The 23,235-nt window shown below is 41.2% G+C and overlaps 1 protein-coding gene across 1 annotated transcript in view; it reads left to right on the forward strand.

Annotated features, from left to right (window-relative positions):
• Nucleotides 1–23,235, forward strand: part of plch1 (phospholipase C, eta 1) — a 63,998-nt gene that overhangs the window by 22,341 nt on the left and 18,422 nt on the right. The window contains 10 exon segments of the mRNA XM_084350725.1: nucleotides 125–271; nucleotides 3,329–3,615; nucleotides 3,617–3,787; nucleotides 7,144–7,314; nucleotides 7,827–7,920; nucleotides 12,880–13,083; nucleotides 14,355–14,475; nucleotides 16,625–16,796; nucleotides 20,102–20,209; nucleotides 22,914–23,069. Of these exon segments, the coding sequence (XP_084206851.1) occupies nucleotides 125–271; nucleotides 3,329–3,615; nucleotides 3,617–3,787; nucleotides 7,144–7,314; nucleotides 7,827–7,920; nucleotides 12,880–13,083; nucleotides 14,355–14,475; nucleotides 16,625–16,796; nucleotides 20,102–20,209; nucleotides 22,914–23,069 (1,631 nt within the window).

Consider the following 23,235-nt stretch of genomic DNA (forward strand, 5'->3'; position numbering starts at 1 on the left):
ACTTTGCCTCACTCCTGTTCTCAGGCCAGGCACCTGTGTCCTTTGTGTCTTAATATAGTGCTCCACTGACCCAACGGTCTGTGTCTGTGTTTGTGTTTGTGTTTGTGCGTGTTTTCTTCTGCAGTGGAGCGATGCATGAGTGTGATGCAGTCCGGGACACAGATGGTGAAGGTGAAGGCGGGATCCAAAGGGCTGGTGAGACTCTTCTACCTGGATGAGCATCGCTCCTGCATTCGCTGGAAGCCCTCACGCAAGAGTGAGAAGGCTAAGAGTGAGTATGCATGAACACACACATTTGCATGAACACGCACTCTCTTTGTGTCCCTGTCTCACTGTCCTGCAGTCTCTCATATGCCGCTGCTAGAATTAAAACATCCCGACTACACTTCTTTATTACAATCATACATCATTAAATCATTTTGCTGTGCACTGATTCATTTGAAGAGGCACTCCACTGATTTCACACACAAGGATCAGTTTACTCATCATGAAGAGTGTCACTCAACCTCTAAAAGCAGTTGTTCAATGTGTCGTTTGTGGCTCTGGATGGAGCTTTTAAAGACTCAAATTTGGAACAGTTACAGACTGGGGGTGTTGATAGACACGGGTTTAACTAAAATCATTACGGAGCTGCACCACGGGAAATTTTGCTGTTATCTTGCTGTTCGCTGCTTTGATTGAACTTTTAAAAAAAATGTATTTATCTCTTCAAAATTCTCCAACTTGCTGAGAAAAAACAGGCTACTTTTCTTAAAAGGGGGAAAAAAAACCAGGAGCAATTAGCAACAAAACCCCCACTCAGACAAATGTATTTGAAAGAAATTATAAAATTATTAACCAAGCTTACCATTGTAAGCATGTGTCACACTTAACAGATCTAAAGGGCCATGCACACCTAACTATAACAATAACTATAAAATGGATGAATTTACATGGCCATTAATTAGCCTGATTTCAGGGACATTTTATTTATTTATCTTTTTTACAAAATAATATTGCAGAAGTGATTGTGATATTGGTTTCTAAGTGTAGTCAACCTCTTTTATGTAAATTAATTGATGGCATATGAGAGCCACTGTTGAGACGGTCTACTCTAATAACTCAGTCTTGGATATTTCATACAGTTTTCTAAACTGTTTGTTTGGATGTCCTTTGTAATAATTACCAGGATAACTGATCTTGAAAAGTATGGATACTCCTCATCTTTGAAGAATTTCATGAAACCTTTCCTTCTGTGGTTTTTCTTTTTGCGTCTCTGTACAACAATCAGCAGTTAGTCATTAATATCCTTTTTCCTTAGCCGCTGTTTACACAACATTGTCGTTCATCAGAGTGGATGCTCACATTGTTATCTTTATAGTTATGGTTATAGTTATAGTTCTTGGTGTGGACGGCCCTGTGTGCTCACACTTACCCTGTACCCTGACAACTATGTATCCTAGAAATCATGTTTTCAACTTTCCAGCAAAAGCCTTTTGAAAAGAAATGTCATCCAAATCACATTTTTCATCAGCATCAACAAAAAGATCTGTTGACACTGAACGAAATATTGAAATATTAAAATATTAAAATATTCACTGACAATCTGTTGTATGTGTTTCCAGCTAAAATGATCTCACAAAACAATATTTGCATGTTACACCTACAATACAGTCAAACATTTTAATGTTTAAGTTGAGGCGCTGGCATGCTGCAGCGCAAAACCAAGCCGCAAACAGGACTCAGGGTGTGAATCCCAGTCTCTGGAGTCAAAATCCTGCATTTTGTATGCCTGACTGATGGACCATCTCTGTTGAGTGCAGTGTTGTCATAACCACTTAAAATGATGGCCAACGCTACCAAAATATGACCCAAGTTAATTAACAATGAAGTTTTCCACTTACATAATAACACTAACACTTTTTTGGTCCATGTATCATGTTACAAAGTGCCCTGCAGATCGTCTCCACCTCCTCCACCCTCCTTTTTTTTGCTAGAACGTCGGCTGGATTTCTAAAATCTGAGTCAGCCACGCTGCTGTGGCTCTGAGGGGATTATCATTATATATTTCATGGCCCCCTCAAAGCATCATTGTCACTTCTTTACTCCACTGGTTTTTTGCATCAACCCTCTGAAGCATTCATCCGTCTCTGGGACTGTCCTCACAGTACATGTGTATAAATGGCTGTGTGTCTGTATGCGAGTGTGTGTGTGTGTGTATGCATCAGATAAGCCTCTTAGATGCTCTCCATTGACACGATTAAGAGAAACACACAACAGCTGCCCAGTTCTTTCTTTGAATCTGTGTGTGTGTGTGCGCGCGCGCGTGCATGTGTGTGTGTGTGTGTGTGTGTGTGTGTGCTATCTGTCTGAGGAGGATCCGAATGAGGCGGCCATATTGTTACTTTCAGTTGGAGCCGAATTTCAGAGATGAGATTATATAAAGGGATGAGAGAGCTGAGTGTAATGGGGAAATGGACATGGATAATTTTTGGAGATGGATTATGGCAAAGTATTTTGAGATAGTTAAGAGTTAATTGAATAAAATCTTCATATCTGTAATTCTTTAATCAATTCATTAAACGTAAATGTTGGTTGATCTGAGAAAACACATTAGTGCCTTCATGAGAGTCATTAATAAATTGCTTTGCTTGAACGAGTCAGCCTTAACAGGAGTTAACAGGGATCTCATCTGTCAGGAGAAAACGAGCAAGGTGAAGAGACAGATGGAGAATAATGTGTAAATACTGTATATAGGACAGGACATAGTTCACTCCAGGCTGTTTCTATCTCCGAACAAAGAATCAAAGATAGCTGAGTTTACTCCAATCTCATTAAACCGTGATACACTCTGAAGCCTTCAGGAACCTCTCTCTGTATTTTTACTCACGGCAGAGGAAAGCAGAGAAAGTGAGGATCTCACACAATTTTGGTCATGGTTACTTTCTCGAAAAGCTATAAATTTTACAGCGACTCATTATTCTGCCTTTTTCATCCCATCCCGTCATTATGCTGTGTTTGCAACTGTGAAGCACTTGGTTGCAGTATGAAAGGAAAAGTGTGGTGTTTTTGCTATTTTCAGCAAATTGTAGGAAAAGACCAAAACCAACAATGTTTATGTTTCTGAAACACTTTCCCACCCTGCTTGTGGCTCTATGCCCCAAAACATCAGACTAAAAGTTTGAACATTCTGCAAACAGTTTTTAAAACACTCTCAATTCAACGCTGATGCCGCTACATGACCTACATAAGCAAACGAGACCATCAGCGAGAAGATTGTCTATTTTCTGTATAGTTGTTTCAATCAAACTGATCCTTCTTTTCCCACCCCACCTCCTCTCTCCATCAGTCACCATTGACTCGCTGTACAAAGTGACAGAAGGCGGTCAATCGGACATCTTCCATCGTCATACAGACAACAGCTTCGACCCGGCCTGCTGCTTCACGGTGTACCATGGAAACCACATGGAGTCCCTCGACCTGGTCACGTCCAATGCAGAAGAAGCCAGAACCTGGATAACTGGCCTCCGCTACCTGATGGCTGGGATCAGCGACGAGGACTCGCTGGCCAAGCGGCAGCGAACACACGACCAATATCCTTTAAATAAACAGCTTCACACAAACACAATTTTTTTATACACGTGATATACACCTCATTTTCCTTAATGTGTGTGTGACGTGGCTGAAGCAGACATTTGAGGAGGCTGATAAGAACGGAGACGGACTCCTGAACATCGAAGAGATCTACCAACTTCTCCACAAGCTGAATGTCAACCTGCCGCGCAGGAAGGTCAAACAAATGTTTCAGGTCAGAATATGAAGTGACTTCATTTGATTTACTGCTAAATTAAATACTTTAGTCCCTAAAATCTTGAGATAAAGTAATATTATGGGACGTTAATGGAAAAAAGCCATACAGACTCAAACGGACATTCACTGTTTTACATTTTACATAATCAATACATTGCTTTTTTGAGACATCGTCATATCAGTGAAAAGAAATTCATGACCCAAAACATTTATATACACATATGAAGCCCTCTATTAGATAAAACGAAGGTTTGGTTTCATTTGTACACATTCAATTCCTTCTGTAGATCACTGACATCACATTACAGCTGCAGCTTTTATATTGTGAATTTGTGCATTTCAAATAAATGTGCGAGAAATATTTCATATGGTCGTGCAAGGAAAGAAACACTTTCAGAGGAGGAGGAAGTAGTGAAAGGAGAGAGATGCTTAAATTTTTTAAACAGAAGTCACATTAAGTAATGTCAGAAATCCACATACTGGCCTTTCTAATGCGGGTGATGGTGTGTAGTGGCACAGTGCTGTTTCAATTTCTCACTTTCTTCTTAGGCAGCAATGCAAAGCAGGCAGAACAAAACCAGGGCTGTGAATTTTAGGCAAAAAGGGCGATAAAGGCATTGTGGAGAGCGTCAGGTGGTATGTTTGGGTGGGTAGGTCACAAAATGCAGTTTCTGAAACAACAGCAGAGGTCAGACAGAGCCTAAAGGATGCTTAAGACCTGCATTACTGTCAGAGTAACCAGGGAAATTATAGGAAGTCTGTATTACTCACAGGGGCCCAGAAAAACCCTCACTGCAGTTCACTTGGGTTTTGATCATTTTAAGAATGACCCTGTTTCATAATCTAGTTTTAAGCAGCGGTGAGAACTATTCAGATCCTTTTACACTGTAAAGTTACTCCACTACAAGTTCAATTCCTGCGTTTACACAGGACAGCAGGGTTTGGAAAATTTTAACCAGAAAAGTTACTAATAAGTATAAATGTCAGACAAAGGTAGTGGAGTAAAAAGTACAATATTTGCTCTGGAGTCTGATATGTAGCGAAATATAAGTTAAATGTAAATGTACTTAGTTAGATCCCACTGCTGGTTACTAGACCTTAATAGTTTCAGTTTATAATGAGCTTACAATGCATAGTCCGAACAGATTGAGGTCTATGTTTGTGTGTTTGTGGGGATGCCCACTCTCTGACCCCCTCAGCCAATTAAAATAGTAATGCAAATCCTCTATTAATGCTCCAAGCTGGACCAGTTTTCTCATGAATCAGAATGGGCCTTGTGTACTGATCAGAGGAAGTCTGTTTCATCTTAAAACTTAACTTAAACTGCCCTGGAGTGTGTATTTTCATTTCATTTGATAAACTATCCAAACAAAGTGCCCACAGAAAGCCTCCTCTTCTCCATCCCTGACAGTTTTGCGTTGATACAGTGGATTTCAAAGATTTTATCTCCACATAGTGGGCTACACTGTCATTCCAACCGTAAAATATTACCTTCTCTGGGCTTAGATCAGATAGGAAATTTCATCAATTTATCTCTTTCCATTGAAGCACTGGTAGACAGCAGTGTTGCCACCTGAACAGCTTGTGCAGTTGCTTAAAATACCGCAAATCTCTCTGCTTTCTGGTCATGCATTTCTGCTGAAGTCCATCACAGTGATTTATCCTGCTGGTTGTGTGTAGATTCTGTCTGTGATCGAGTCCCCGATGCACACGGGGAGCTCATTATGGGAGTGTGATGGAGGCATTAGCGAGTATTATTAGATTTGGTGTGGAGTGGAATGGGCCCCCCGTGAGATCCAGGTAATATGAGATGCAGGATCCCAGAGAGGTGGCAGGATAGAACGAGCAGTGAGCCGTGCTGTGCGTGTCCTTAGGCAACACGTAGTGAGATATGAGGTGAGGGGAGAAAAAAATTGGTTGCAAAAATTGGTTTGTGTCATAAAGACTGTGTGCGTGAGTGTGAATTTATGTTGTATCAGTGTGACACAAGCATGAAAAGAGAGGAGACGGGGAAAAAAAAGATGAGACAGCTGTTCCCCCCTTGTGCAACATTATTCAGCTGCTAATTTTAGACTCTGTGCATTGACCACTGGAAGGCTGATGTTGGCTTATCACTTACAGTAATTATTAGTCTTAGGCCTTATATTATAATCAGACTCAATCACCATTATGTTTCATCCATTCAGTCTGACATGGGCTCATGTTAGCGGATTTCTTGTTAGGTCAAATAGTTTTGCCCTAACTAATCAGTAGCGAGTGATGCATCCATCCTGGCATCATTTGCAGCAGACACAGAAGCTGAGGTAGAAGCAGAATTTGCTTAATTATTTATAGTATTTATAAAAAAAAAAAAAAGAGGCTATGTCCTGTAGCAGTGTAGCTAACTCATGGATGTATAATAAGAACTGGATATGGCACCGCCACTCTTGCTTGTAATTTTCCCCCAGTGGCCATTTGTGGTATTGTAACCAAATTTCCCCCCATAGAGCTGTAAACCTGTTGACTGGATACCTCCAGCTGTAAACATAGTCAATAATGACTTTTTGTTTTTGTATACACTTAAAGCCATGGGGGTTTAATCTCTGTAAAACTTATCCACAGAAAAGTATTTCTTTCCTGGATGATGTTACCGCTGTGTACAAGCTCGCTAAGCACGTTCGCGTTGTGTCTCGGGATTGATTCACATAGCCCAGCTGAAGCATGATGAGATTAACACTGATAAACATAATCAGCAGTCAGCACACACCCAGAAGTAACCCCATGGCAAAAACATTTCTGCTGTATGCAGTAGACGAGCAATTCCTATCAGGCTGTCAAGGCGCCGTATTCGGACTAGGTATCCAACTCTTATGATACATCCATGAGCTGCTGTCTATGTAAGAAAATGACATAATTCCTATTCTCACTTGCTGAGCTCTGACAGGTCGACTGTTGTTACAATCAGGGGAGAAAGCCGTCAATGGGAACAGCACCAGACATATTTAAATTCAGCTGTAAGATGAATGTCAGTGGCAGTTGCTATGTTTCACGAGCTCTTTTAGCTTTTCATGTAATTAATTAACTAAATACTATTACGTCAATTTTCTTTCCCAAACACAAAAATACATCTTTACATATTCTGAGTACAAATTTCTCTTACAAAGACCTGGAAGGGAACCGCAACTGGCTCCCCGGCTAACCGAGCCATGAGCTAACTAGCTAATGTAACCTTTAAGGAACATCAGAAGTTTCTGTTGCTTCAGATGAGGTCTGTGTGAATCTGCAATCCGTGAACCTGTTTTTGTGGATGTGGTGTCGCCACGAATTCAGCTCGAGGTGTGTTACCGATGACATATCACCTTCTCACCCTCACAGGAAGCAGACACGGACGACCAGCAGGGCACGCTGACGTACGAGGAGTTCTCCGTCTTCTACAGGATGATGTCTCTGAGACGGGACCTGTTCCTGCTGATGATGGCGTACAGCGACAGGAAGGACCACCTGACAGCGGAGGAGCTCGCAAACTTCCTGCGCAACGAGCAGAAGGTGAGAGGTCGGGCCGGTCTCTGGTTAGAGCCGATAAATACCTGACACAGTTTTTATGATTAAGGTGTCCAGACTACTTTCTCTACAATGAGCCGTTTGAAGAGAAAAGAGATTGATTTCATCTCGTTCTACCTCGTCTTAATCTAACTCCCTCTGTCCCAGCTGTCTGCCCAGAGGAATCTGCTCCTCTGAGCCAATCGATCACTCCTGAAATTGATTTGTCTCCTGGGTGTCCTTTTCTTGCACTTTTCTTTTTTCTTTCAGTATTTTTCTTTGTGCTCCTGACTTGCTTTTTTCTTTCTTGCACTGCAACGGTGTCATTTTTCATCATGCTGTATTTACTGTCGCCCGCCCGCCTGCCCGCCATGCTCCACAATAATACTGTTATCAGACCGTGCTGCTCGTTTGACATGGCTGACAATTAAATTAATGGCAACACAAAAATTGTTACAAAAATGGGGAATCATTATGACTTCAATGAGCATTTACACTTCATCTTTGTGTCTCTACAGATGGCCAACGTGACTCCAGAGTATGTTGCAGAAATCGTTGACAAGTTTGAGGTGTCTGACGAGAATAAACAAAGAGGCGTCATGGGGATTGAAGGTAATTTTCTCCCATTTTTCTGTCGTCTTTCATTTGAAATTTCATCTTTATTTTCACCCCCGCCCCCCCGAGTCGTACCTTTTTTCATCTTGAGCTCAGTCTTTCTTCCTCTTTTCCCCTCCCCGCAGCGGTCATGGCACACCATCAGTTTACAAATTACTCTGTTATTATGTTTGATTGTTCACCCTCCTCTGCAAACAGATCTCATGATCAGGTATTTATTGTTTATGCCTTTTAGAGTTTGTTCGAGAGGTGTCAACCTGCAAGAGTAGAAACAGATTGTGTTCATTATGATTATGAGACGCTGGCCAGTGCACAAAACAAATGAGATTTTTTCACACCACTACAAGCACTGAATGATGAATTGTGAGCAAAGTGTGATTTATTGATGAAGAAGTTAATCAAAACAAGCTTAAGTTTTTATTATTATTTGATGGTATAAATCAGCTCACTTGGGTTTACAAGTCACCATGAAAGTTGGGTTAACATTTTTATATGTTACAGAACAAGTACAAAAAAAGGAAATAACCCGATTTAGATATTTTTATGTAGTGTCATTTTGGGTTTTGTGTCTGGAAGCACACAATCACGAGGCTGTAATTGTAGTTTTTACAGGCATATTTCATCGTATACGACATATTCATAAACATATATAAATTATTAATATATAACTACAGAAAATAAAGTAAATGTTTTTTTTCCAGGCTTTTGAGACTAACTTAGCAAACTTAAACTCAGCTTTTGTAATAATAAGAAACAATACATTCAGTTGTAACAGTCACAAGATTACATATGATCTTTCTCAAAACACTATTTCAATTATCTCCACCTCCGTTTCATGATACGCATAAACTTCTTATATACTTCAACCATTGTTGTGTCTTACGTCAACCTAAGGTCAAAACACTTATACACAGAAGAGGCCTCACCAGCCCCCTTCAGGATGAACTCCTTACCTAAGTTCCTTTATGTTAATTTCCACGACACATTACACCATATACAACACATGAATACACCCATTCATACTCTGCAACCACATACACATCACAAGACAGAACCCATGTCGGAGAACCCACAAGCATAAATAATAATGTTGTATCTATATTGTTAAGTTTCATATGTAAGAACAATATATCTTATGTAAGAACATAAGGGACATTTGAGAATTTCTCTCACACCTCGCTATCACAATACAATTTTGTCTGCCACGGGCACACGTTCACCCGGGAAAAGGAAGGTTAACTGGCGATCCATTTCTATCATAGACTAAATGATTTAATAAATTCATGTTTCATCCAGTGTTGTTTGTGGAAAACCAGTTGTCTTTGCAGTAGTGGTGCCAGGGGGGGAGTTGTCTGTTGCCACTTTAAACGCATCAGAATAAAATAAACTTTCAAATTTTGATCATATCTTCACCAGAATATTGTTGTCGAGCCATTTCATTAGAAACTGGCATCATAGCACGTTCAGTACAAAAGATAATGGGAGTCACTTTGCACTTCACACAGCTTCTGAATATTTATAAATCAGCCAACCTCAAAGATCTTTTAACTCTTAGTTAAGTTCGATGAAACATGATTCAAGAAAACCTTAATTTAGGCGGCTGAGGCTCCTCAAGGAGGCACAGCAGTGGTCCACTAATCGAAAGGTCGGTGATTTAATCCCTTCCTCGGGCTGCATTTTGATGTGCCCTTGGGCGAGATTACAGAACCACAAATTGCCACCGATGGCTGTTCCATCGGTGTGTGAGTTGCCTAGCTGAGTGAAGGTCTGAGCGTAGTTGTGATGTGCTGTGGATAGAAAGTGCTGTAATGCTCCTGATGACGATGGCAGCGTCTGCCTTGGGGTGAAAATATGGAATAGTTTACCATCAATACACATCAAACAACCGGTACATCTGTTTAAACAAAGAGTTTAAAAAATATCTATGGAACAGGCTCGCTAGCGCTCCCATGGTTAGCTTTACCTAGACATAGGAAATTCGGGCTCTTGTCACCATGACCTACACCCAACAGGAAATCCTCCATTTTAGCAATTTGCACATGTTGTACTTTAAACAAATCCCCTCCTCGATCTTTAACCCAACTGACTTCAAATGTGTCCTGTTCCCTTGTGCTTTTTAATCGTTTTATGGTATGATGCACAGTAATCTTCGACTTGTGTCGGCAGTGGCTTATGGAGACCTGAATAAATAAATAAATAACAGTGTGAAAATGTGTGTGTGAATGGGAGAATGTGGGATGTGTTGTAGAGCACTTTGAGCAGTCGGTAGACCAGAAAAGTGTGAAACAAATGCAGTCCAATATGTGTGTAATTTTGGTTTTAACAATGAAAAAAATTAAGAGAAATTGAAGAATAATAACAAAAACAAATTTACCAATTCGACTGACGTGTACATCAACCCTGTTTCCTGTTTTCATAACAGTGAGGTGCTGAAAAGATCAAATAACAACCACACATGTATTGGGACTGTCACTTTGGCAAGTGTTCATCTGCGAGTGTCATTTTAACTAACGCCGCTTCTTGCTGAAGGGCGAGCTTTAGGGAGAAGGAGGAGTGAGGATTTCGAAGGGGTAGCTTGGGTGAGAAAATGGGGAAGCCAGAATGACGGGGGTGGGAAAGTAGAAAATGGAACTGTGACAGAAAAGAGAGGAGTGAGTGTGGGGAGAGGAGATGAGAGGCAGAGGAGGAGGAGGAGGGGTGAGACTAATCTTGTTGTAGGAGGCATGAAGGCCGACACAGTGTGTGTCTGACTGATCAGACTAGCAGACCTGATGTCTTGCCTGCGGGCCAGATGTGTGTGTGTTTAAACATGCATTGTGCACAGATGTGACAGAAATGTACAAACAGATCCACATTAGCATTTCTCTACAGTGTGATGCTACCTACAGTATTTGCTCTCCTTATGTTTGTGTGACTGTATAGGACTGTGTAGGATTCAGTACACAGCGTACTTTAAAATGCAGAGATAACCATGATGGCGCCATGAAGAGACTGCATGTCCACTCAGATCACAGACTTGCCATTAGTCTCCCATAGGACGTTCTTTCCAATATTTGCGTCATATTTTTCCATTTCTCCCCGTCGGTCTCCCCCTCCTGCCCTCGACTTCTCTCCTGCTCTTGGGTATTCCTGTCTCATTTTTGTCCCTCCTCTCTGGATGAAAGGATGCCTTCTTCCCTCTCACTCCTCCTCATGCGGCACCACCTAAAAAAGTTGGCTGTGTGAAGTAGTGTGGTTTGAAACCGCACCACTCCGGTTTGAAACCGCAGTGCTCTGGTTTGAATGTGCTTCTCTGTCATCCTTTGGGGTTTTCTTAGAAATCAACCTGCTGGTTATGGTAGAAGTCGCTCCTACAGGTTGTTACAAGGTGCATCATATTCAAGATTAAAAAAACAGGCAACACTGGTCGCTAATATCACTGCATGACAAGCTTTATTTAATATACTTTACTGCAACTGACTCCAGCCATGCTCGCAGTTTTGTGTGTACTTGGAAACAGTTGTGCTTTGAGCTAAATGCTAAATGTCAACATGCTAACATGCTGATGTCAAGCAGGCATTATGCTGGCCAGGTTTACCGTCTTAATTTAGTTTGTTAGCATGCTAACATTTGCTAATCCACTATGAAACAAAAGTACAGCTGAGAGATGGTTGGAGTGTCCTTATTTCTGCAGGTATTTGATCATAAACCAAAGTATTCAATGAAACTACGCTAGAGGAAACATTAGCGGTTTCCCAAAATCATCAGGATTCATCGTCTGGGACCCCTGGATGATCTTACAAAATGTTATGCCAATCCAAAAGTAGATGCGGAGGATAAGTGAACACTCTGGCTCGCTGATAGTGCTAGAGAAAGAGTCCCGAGATCACCAAAGTTATTAGAGTTCTTCCTTTGGGTACCTTAAACATCTATAAAAACATTAAATTCAAGTGGAATGTCTTGTCAAAACTTTCCACAACAAAACCTCAACATAATGATGGTGGGAAAGGAAAAGACAGTGGATTATCATCAGCGTGATTCATCCCCTGAGCAACATGAATGTCTGTACAAAATGTCTGCACCTTGGCACTGAAATAGACCAGACCTTCTTTTTCTCAAAGCATGGAGAGGCTGCAAGATAAAAAGGCCCGGCAGTGATGTTTTGTGCTGTTGCGGAGACTTTTAGGGTTCAATATAAATAAAAAATACACACAAAAAAAAATCCTTAGCAGTGTCGTCCAACCTCAAATTGCACTACTAACCTTCGCTGCATACAGACATCATGCTAAAGCAACAAAATAGAACGGACCACAAAATCTTCGATGACACATCCCACCTCCTTCATACCTTTATTTGATAGACAGGAGAAGGTGGTGAAACGAACCCAGGGCCCCTGCAGCGAGGACACAGCCTCCGTACATCGGGTGCTCGCTCCACCAACGCAGCTACTGGGGCGCCCCTTCATATCCTTTTTGAGCTGACGCCTTCAGGGCAGAGGTTCATATTCCCCGTGCACGGAAGTGCCGTTTTAATTTACTGTATCCCCCATTGCCATCGCACAGCTCAACAGTTCAGCTCAACTAAAGAAGACCCTATGGACTCACTGAGCTGAGCCAGCAGACAGCACTCTATGTTTGATAGCCACTGGTCAACATGTTAACTTAAGTCTTGATGTGAAGATCAGAAGGTAAGCTTAGTTTGGACTGGAAGGAGGTTGCTTTCATTTATTGACAATAAAGTTTTTGAATATTGAAGCTGTCCAATAGCGGTTGAGATACTTCAGTCTGGACCAAAGTGGTGAACTGACCAACAGACACACAGAACTCTGCTGCTAGCATGGCTGAAAACAAGTGATATCTGTGCCCATCCAACATCCAGAGCGACAAAACACAATCGAATCAAAAAGCAGAAACCTCCAACAAATACTTGTTTTGATTCAAAATGATTGGCTTCTTGTGCATTTGTATTTCCCTTCAGGTTTCACAAATTTCATGCGCAGTCCAGCGTGTGACATCTTCAACCCTCTGCACCACGAGGTGAATCAAGACATGGAGCAGCCTCTGTGTAACTACTTCATCGCCTCGTCTCATAACACGTACCTGACCGGCGACCAGCTCCTCTCCCACTCCAAGACCGACATGTACGCCTGGGTGCTGCAGTCCGGCTGCCGCTGTGTAGAAGGTAAGCGTATGTCTGAATCAAAATAAGGATGACATGCCAGACTAATCTGACTGTGGCTATTTCACAGTATAGGAAAAGCACAGGTGTAGATAATTCAATTAATCAGGTGTTTCAGGGTAATTGTGCATGCTGGCTCTCTCTCTCACTGTCATGGCTCTCTGGGACACTGAATATATTAGAGTCATGGTTAATGGCATCAGCAAAACGTGTGCTTGTCCTGCATATCAACATGTCTGCTGTGAAAAAACTACATTTTGATTGGACCTGTTGCCTTTTTTGAGTCTGAGGGCTCCAGGTTTATTTTTTTATACTGGTTGCATTGGTGCACCAGCAAATGATTCATTTTAAGTGAATGTCTTAACACATTATGTAAATGACTTTAAACAGGAGTTAAGGTTTTACTTCACTTTAATCACAGAACACTCAAAATGTTTTAATAGGCTGCATTTTATTTTTTAATTACTTTGATGGTAATATATTTCAGTTTTGCACTTAACAAATAAAACAATCAGTGTTCGGGATGTTCAAAGGACTATTTACCAATTTTCATGCCTCTGCGTTGCTGATAGCAGTGGCCGGAGGCGCCATGTTATTGGGTTGTCCGTCCCATTCTTGTGAACATGGTATCTCAACGACGTACCGAGGGAATTCCTTCAAACTTTGCACAAATGTTGGAATCGAGAATTAACTGATTAGATTTTGGTGGTCAAAGGTCACTGTGACCGCACAAAACACATCTTAAGCCATTACTCAACAATTCAAATGACAGTTATGATACAATTTTACACAAACATGTAATAGGATATAATAATGAAGTGATGACATTTTATATTCAAAAAGTCAAAGATCAACAAAGTATACTTTAAAAAATGTTGTGGCCATTACTCAGTGGCACAGCTCAGGAACAGCAACTTGGCTGGTGCTCAGCTGTGAGGCAATAATTCTCCTTTTGTTGATGTTTTCAAATATAAACCCAACACTGTTTATTACCATTTAACGCTGAAAAAAAACTCCTCCAGTGCTTCACAATCCTGCTCCGGCTTTCACTTAAACATTACTTTTATTCACACTCAGAATAATTCAACACCAGCGTTGAATGTGAAATAGTTCAGTGTAAGAGCAGTGACATCTATTCAGAATGAAATAAACTGTCTTTTTTATATTCAAAGATGAACCGTGAATACTGAGGAGAGGCTGGAAACTGAGAGCGGGAACACGACGCAGTGTTTTATTCATGCATCATTTCTCCTGTTTTTCTCTCCGCCCTGCAGTGGATTGTTGGGACGGACCTGAAGGGGAGCCTATGGTCCAACACGGCTACACTCTGACCTCCAAGATACCATTCAAGTTTGTCATAGAGACCATCAATAAATATGCCTTCATAAATAACCAGTGAGTCCAAGCCCCAAATAGCGTGTGTGTGTGTGTGTGTGTGTGCATGTCAGTGTTTGTGACATCTTATGGAAAGTAGACACTTCCATTATCCCAGAGGTATTGTACTGGGAGAAAATGGCCCAGAATGCCAAATAGAAGCAGCATTTTGCTTATTTCTTACACTGTTTCTGACTGAAACATCATTTCTGTAGCACAAATAATTTTCTTTGGACAAACAGCACAACATTTCTCAATCTGCACACATAGATTGTATTATTGATTGCATATTGTCCTCCTCTGTTTAATTGTATTGCTTTATGGTCCGCTATAGGAGGATAGAGCTCTCTCTCTATCAGTCTACTGATAAAAAAAGTCTAAAAGCAGCATTTCTCACACTGCTATGATAAAATAGATTTGACGAGAGGATTCCCCACAAGGTTTAACAAGAAAGTTCTAACATTTTGACAGCCAGGTTTGTGTTTTTCAGAAAACACCATGATTTCTGGCAGTAATTAGCACCTATTACTGAGCCATCTGCTTAGCAGCATTTCCTCCGGCTCCCCGAGGAGCCTCTGTTGGGTCCAACAATACCCAAACAAAGTGATGAACGATGCAGCTTCCTGCTGCCATATTGGCCTCGTTTTAACATCTATTGCAGATACTTATGATTAGAGACCCTGTGTTGTATAAAACAGTTTATCTTATTCACAGACTGTTGGCACTGATTCAGATTCATGCCATTAAACTAGAAGTGTAAGTACAGTTGGAAATAGCTTGTTGGAAGTTTTACTAAAATTTGAAAGTTGTGCATCTGTTATGAAACCTATTTTTTAGTTGTTATTGTTGCAATTTTGCACTTATAACAATAACTGTCATTGGTCTTTAAGGAATACTTTGACACTTTGGAAAATATGCTCATTATTATCATATATCTGCACATAAAACCGCCCAGTCTCACCCCAAAGTGTGTCATAGGATAAATAAAAAGAGGTAAATCTAGGTTATTTAAAACTGTTAGACTGACAAAACAAACAGGTAGATGATCTTTCTGTGTTTTCCAATCTTTGATCGGCCAAACAATCAATTTCATCCATCAGAAAATAATCAGCAGATTAATCTCTAGTAAAGATAATTGTTGCTGGCAGCCCGACTTTAAGTATAATATCAAAATAATGTTAGTAATTAAAGCATTTTTCTCCCGAGAATAACTGATAAACATCTTTCTTTTCCTCTCTGTGTGAATTCAATTAACACCATGTGTTCAGTGTAACCTCCCATAAGAAAACATGCATACCTGCTAATCAGGAAATACCTTCATATTCTCATACTCTGATATCAAAGTAATTAGTAATCTGTAATAACACTGACAGCATGAACAGGTGAATAATTTGAACTTCCTGTGTGTTACCTCGCTCTCTTTACAGTCAGCTGGTATTTTATCATCAGTGCCACCTGTTAATATGATTAATGGCCCCTGGGCTGTATTGAAATGGAGCGAATCTCTGCCCGCACACACACACACACACACACACACACACACGCACACACTCGCTCTACACACACATTACACAGCTCATTGAGCCACCTCGCTGTTTCACCTGAGCAGCGCTCCTGGTTGTCACTGTCTGTGTGTTCAAATGAAATGACTCTGGATGTTATCTCTTCGTTCTCCGTTTGTATTAGGCAAAGTATCCATTTCAGAGTTTTAGTGTGTGTGTGTGTGTGTGTGTGTGTGTGTGTGTGTGTGTGTGTGTGTGTGTGTGTTTGGTGTGTGTGTGTTTCGGGGCTCAGACGTGGAGTTGAGAGCTGGGCTGCATCCCCTGAGGTAGACCTGTCAGTCTGACAAACCTGACATTTGAGCTGAACCGCTGTGTGGCCACGAGTCATTTCACCTTTTCTAAATGAAAACACAGGAGCAACACACATACACCACTCCTACATACACACACACCATGTCACAGAGGTGTTTATGCAGCTGTGTTTTTTATCATTTACCTCCTCACTGTTCTCTTGGTTGAAGGTGAGAAAAGGAGGAACAGTCTGAGATGTGATTCACACTCACTTCAGTCCATCGGCTGCGTTCGAGACACATTTTCTAAGTGTTGACAGGTTTTGATGTACCCTATGGAAACCTGAGTATGTATGTTGATGTTTTTTTTTCTTTCAGGTTTCCAGTAATCCTGTCCATAGAGAACCACTGTAGCATCCAGCAGCAGAAGAAGATCGCTCAGTACCTGCGAGAAATCTTCGCAGACAAACTGGATGTGGGAGAGATCCTGAGCAGAGACTCCAAAACATTACCCAGTCCTCAGAGCCTGCAGGGCAAGATCCTCATCAAAGTGAGAACACATATACGGATGGATGGATGGTGGACTGACAGTTTGTGTGTTTAAAGGCAAAAATAAATTGCCTAGTCAGCTAGTGCACTTGTTAATTAAAGCATCTGCATTGCACATCTCCCCTTCCTTCCTCTTATTTGAGCGAAGAAAAGTGGAGCGCTCGTTATCTCTCCATATTTTGCTTCATGTGCGTTGCGGTGCTGGGGATGTTGAGATGTGGAGTGGGAGAGGCACCGCAAGCCACTAATTAATATCCATAAACAGATGAAGAGAAGGAAGAGGAGAAAGGGAGGACTAAAGTAGGTCATTGTTTTAATCATAGAGGAGAAAAGAGAACCGGAAGAGATGCTGGAATGTGATAACTCAGCGACAGATTTGATTCTTCTGTCACACACAAACAGACTCATACTGTATAAGCACAACCTGGCAACTCAGTTTGAGCTGCCGGTGGTCTAAATAATTCAGGAATTAACTACGAGGAATAGATGAATGACAATTACAATTAATCCTCTACTTCCCGAATCCCTGGTCAAAACTAAAAAAGCATTTCTTGTTTTTCATCTGAGGCTCAATGTGGTGATTTCTCCTAAATGATAAATAATGCAGCTTTTTTCATTAAGTCACCGCAGGTATCACACATACCTGAGGTGACTTAATGAGAAAAAGCTGCATTATTTATCATCTAGACCAGATTGTAACCCCTGGCACACATTCAGACGGATTCGATGCTCCAAATGGACTGGATTGTAAACTGGTGCTGCTTCCTGTCCGTTTTACAGTTATCAATTCCTTCCCTCCTCTCTACGTCACCACATGAACAAAGCGGTGGTAATCGCCAGATGTAGCAGCAAACAGGAGGATCCTGCTCTCACAGTACCATCTCTTTATGGAGGTCTCTGTCCTGATTGGATAAAGTGGGCAGGGATACCTGAAAATGTCCTTTTCTCTTTCACTGCATGAGCAGGAGGAGGAGAGACATGGGTTACTGACCAGACACAATGATGTAGAGCTATTTAACACTTATTTAATACCAATACATCACTATTGGTGAGTACATACAGGAAGGAGGTGGATGGTTGGCTGTATAAAGTTTGTGTAAACTCACTGGTGAAAAGTGAAGCATTACTTCTGTTTGGGCTCTCAAAGACACCATCTGTAGCTCTGCTAGATTTTGGGTAAACCTCCACCAAATCCCAAATTATAGCAGTTGTGTTGTCTGGAAATAACTTTTTGGCAAACAGTAGGAGTTTTATTTGGAAACCTTTCAGGAACAAAGTCCAACTGGAACACACGGACTCAGACAACAAACTTTTATTAAATGACTAACTTTTGGATGCCTTGTGTGTCTTCATCAGAGTCAAACAATACAAAGACTCGTGTCCTCTTAAATAACTTCCCCTGATTAGGACCTAATCCAGCACAGGCTGGAGAAAAGGGCGATCAATGAGAAGTGGACAGGATTCACTTGTTCAGGTAAAATACACAGATGACCAAATCAATAATAAATCAATAAGCACATATAGGATGAGTTACATTTGTCCATGCATAGCCCATCTAACGTATAAAACCTTAAAAATATCCTTATTTGGTCTCATAACAATGCTTCACGGTCCGTTCTGTATTTTTTCTGAGTCTAAATATCAGTCCGTGGCTCAGGTTGGTTGGCTACCACTTCAAACGTTTGTCTATATTTGGTTTTGATAAGGTCAGAAGAGAACAAAATAAATACTTTTAGAGATAGACATTGTTTTTTTAGAGCAGTGGATATCCGCAACCTCTGAGTCATTTTTGTAAGCGACCTCTCTTTCAGACAGCACGTCAGTCATATCAACAGAACTGCCTTCTTCCCCCTCAAAAACATAGCTCATCTCCACCCATAACTCTCCTCCTCTGCTGCAGAAACTCTGATTCATGCCTTTATCACATCCAGAATTGACTCCTGCCACAGCTTTCTTATATGGTACATCATCCAAAGTCCTAAATAAACTGTGTTGCTCAGCTCCTCACCCACTCCCATTGTCCCACGATTCAAAGTCTCTCTTCTCACCTACAATGCCCTCCATATCTAGCCCCCCTCCTGGCTCATTGGCCTGCTCCACTACCAAAAAAATATATGTTTTAGATCAATTAAATAGAATAAAAACTGTATAAATAAAAACATATATTAGACATTTACAGATCCTAGAAGTTGTTCTTACCTAAATGTCACCAACTTTAACCAAAGAGCAGATCAGAAACCACGCATGAGCCATTCTGGAAAGCCCATATGACTCTTCAATGCCTCTCTGCCTTCAATATGTCACACTTTACAGTTTGTAAGTTATCTCTCTGCAGCAGCCACTGGTACTGTCCCAAAAGACAGGGCAGGTGTCCATTAAGATGATCTGTGAAACATGGCCGATACGATCTTCGCCGAAAAGAATTTTAAAAACCCAACATTTATTCTTTGTTCTTTCACTTTGACGGCCTCGCACCCTGGAAGATCTGTATCCACGGCACAGTGCAGCTACTCCACACAGAAACAGAGAGAGACTGAGCGGACGCTTTCAGCATTTATTAGATTCTTGTTATAAGCACCAGATAAAATTGACTTTATCGGAAAAGCAAGAAAGCCTGCATTGTTCAGCTGGAGCAGGGGCTCTGTCTTTGACCCTCCTGAGCCAGATGTCTTAAAAGTGAAAGCGCATTATTGATTTTCTATAAAGCCCTTTACTCCTCTCTAACAGTTTTCCTCCTCCTCTTCCCTCCCCCTCTCTGCCCTTGTTTTGAGACCCTTTCACCTCTCTCCACCCCCCCAGCGGAGCGAGAGACAAGAGAGTCACGAGACAATAAAGGAAGAATATCGAAAGGGTTTTTTGACGAAGGGAAGATAAGGCAGAGAGGGGATAGACTGGTTGTGGCAGAAGGCGGTGATGTCAGCGAGAGACTCGGCGTACTGGAGGAAGCTCGGAGTCTGGCATTGATTTTGGAAGAAGAGGCTTAGAAAAATCTTGACTCCCACTCACACCTTCAGAATGGCTCAGTAATGGGCTTCCACTCTGCTGAAAGAGCCGCTCAGGGAGCTTCTCAGAGAATCTGCTGCTGATTGTACTATTTGTGTGTGTGTGTGCTTGAGCGTGCACAAGTGTGTGTTTGGTAATGGCCCTCACTCTGCCTGTACATACTACGACTTCCTTAAAGGTGCAACCTGTGTGGGCGCTGTAGCGTATAAAAGCGAGGGTTCGTGCTTTATTTAAGACGCATGCATGGGTCGAACATATATTTATCGCTCTCCTTCCGTCTTTGTCTGTCCTCTCTCTATCAAGGGGAAACGTCTGCCTGCCTATCTGTCTGCAGACGCGGAGGAGGGGGAGGTGTCTGACGATGACAGCGCTGATGAAATTGAGGATGACTTCAAGCTCAGGAGCAGCAATGTAAGAGCGAGGAATGTTGTGAACATTATGTGCACACAAACATGCACGAACACATCACATAGACATGTTACTTCACATTACTTGAGTCCTTTCTCTAGGTGTGAGGGCGTTTTTCAATCTTGAAGGCCTCTGCAATCTACTTATTGGGCGAATCCTAGAAATTGTGGTATTCAATGTCTTTTTATGTCCGTTTCCAAACTTCACATAACCTCGTTGACAAGCAGGTTAGTGCTATGTGAACGTACCAGTACAGTCATGTAGCCAATTAGTTGGCCTTGCTGATTGGAAGATTTCCAGTTCAGCATGGCACCAACAGAGCTTCTGACTCTTTGGGAAAAAATATTTAAAAACTTTCAAAAGAGGCCAAAACAATGCCTGAACTTCAGATTGTTCAACAACAACTCTGAATTGACTTTGGTGTGTCTTCCAACAATTTTAAATGAAAGGATATAGCAAAACTCTGCTATTTTATCTTTTTCGTTTTACGTCCTTTTTAAAAATGAAGACATAAAAGTAACTCAATTTAACTTTTCCTCCTGGTTGTCTGGGCTGCTTTCCTTTGTGCTGCGATTTCAGTGATTTAACTGCTAAGTAATCAGTTAATTCAAAAAATTAAAGGCAGCAAAAATATCATATCAGACTGATGTAAGAGAAAAACCCTTTCTCTATAAGTTAGATAATGGCATCTTAATGACGTTGTCGTGCTCGATATAATGACTTCGGTAATTGGGTAGTAATGTTGCTGCTTGTAAAGTTTTACTGTTCATCATTGCGGTAATGTTTTAGAATAATCAATGCTTAATGGAGCAGATATAAGCATAGAGAATAGCTTGCTTCTCCTCGCTTGCTTATGCTCATTGCCTGGCGCCGTTTTAATAGTCAGTCTTAATCCTGTTCATTTATTCTGTGATACAGTAGTGCCAGGGTCCTCCTCAACACATTAAAAGCACGAAAAACGCTCAGTTGTTTTCCAGATGGTTCAGTTGTGTAACCGAATATGGCATCATTCTTCCGCATTTAGCTGGAGGCATGAGGCTGCAGATGCCACTTTGGATGATTATTGCCATTTTAAAAGGGTGGTGGCAGGTTTCCACTGATGAGGGGTTTTGTTTTGAGCTCATTAAACCAGCATGCTCTCACAGCAGTCGCCACTTACATTGCACTAATAGTGGGATATAGTTTTCATCAAGTAGTGATACACAGGCTGGGGAAAAATGGTGACTTGTATAGTGTTGTTTGCTCCTATTCTGTTTGGTGTCAGATATTTCTGTACGTTCTCTTTATTTTTCCAATTTTAGCAAAAAATATGCAGTGCTACAAGATGTCATATAGGATGTTTTTTTTAAAGTTGAGACCTGCAGATGTAGACCTGTTGTTGATGATGCCCCCTACAGGGGAGAAAAGTAATAGGTGCTGCTATTTTAACACATGTGGCATCTGCAGGCAATGAGTGTCCATAACTGTGTCTGAAATCACTCCTTATTTACTGTAGTGCACAATATTCACCCACCACCACTTTATTACAGTTTAACATTGTATAATGGAATGAAAAGAGAATTAACCATGGTAATATTTTCAGCTAGAAGTCCCACAGTGCAATGTGTCACATATTTTAGATGAGAAAATGACCCTTGTACTGTTATACTGTTATCTTTTATATATTTGTTATATAACCTTAATTGATTTATCTAATTGATCTGGAATGAGGAATTTCACCATACGCTGTACTGTGTGTGTTTTTTGCATGCAACTCTAAAAATGTTATTTGATTAACTGGGGAGAAAAGTGACATGATTGTATGGTTTGAATGTTTTAAACTTGTACCACGATAGTGGATTTTTAAATAGTCCAACAAAAGTACAATGCTGCATCAACAAGATGTTTGTAAAGCATTTATCAGTCTTTTCCCCCCCCTAAACACGACATTATGCTTTTTCTTCACATAAAAAACTCTGCACTCTTTACATTACAGCCCGTTCACATCATGTGCAAGCAAATGCATGTTTCTTGTTCGGTGGCGACCTCTTGTGGCCGTAGTAATTATTGTGACAAAGGAAGAAGTCAGGTCAATTAATGTTAAGAGTGACAATGTCCAAATAGGTAAGAGGATGGGATGGATGGTTGGATAAACGCCCCTACACACCAGGTTGACAGGCGATGGGAAAGCCATAGTTGGAGGTATTTTGGCGATTCAGCGCTGCGATGGTTGTTTTGTTTCAATTTTGTTTAAGGAACAGAGATATACTGTATGTTGTTTTGGGAGTCATTGGCAATTGACCTGTTCAGTTGTTGAGGTATGGGGATATGTGACAATTAATCAGAAAATAAACTCTTTTGTAGGTTTAAAATATTAAATTTTAAGCATTAAACACACTCTTCCCCCGCATAAAATAACATTTAATGCCTGCAGGTGGCACGGGATTCAAAATTGAAGCATTTATTTTCCTTGCCTTTAGATGTCGCACATCTGTATATCATTCTGGTTCTGTAAAACTGGTGGTCTAACTGTGGTGCTGCGACTCTGCAGTTGATTGGGCCTCATTTCAGTGCGAATCCTTGAATCTCAAGACGGCACTACTCTTCATCATCTCCTGTCCATTAACGCGTCCTTGCACCTTTATTGAAATGACCTTCTCGTGTCTCCTGCTTCCTTGCCTCTCTGTCTCCTCCTTTGTCTTAATAACCCTCCTCCTCCCTCACACAGGGCAACGGTCATCACCAGGTGGAGTCTCACATCAGAAAGAAACTGGACTCTCTTTTGAAGGAGTCTCGGATCGGCGACAAGGAAGACACCGACAGTTTCAGCATACGAGCTCTGCTTCGGGCTACGCACCAGGGCCTTCAGAAAAACCTGCGACAGGTACCACACCCAAGGCGATGTGCAGCGCTGCATACGGAGCAGAGTAATACTTGTCAACAGAAGAGGAAGAGGAAGAGAAGAGAGTGGGGGATAAAACTAGGCCATGGCATTAGTCACGGAGGGAATTGGAGAAAATAAAGGAGTAGTTCCTGCACCGCTCACAGGT

Source organism: Pagrus pagrus (genome assembly GCF_965226575.1).
Source record: "Pagrus pagrus genome assembly, chromosome: 4".
Taxonomy (NCBI): domain Eukaryota; kingdom Metazoa; phylum Chordata; class Actinopteri; order Spariformes; family Sparidae; genus Pagrus; species Pagrus pagrus.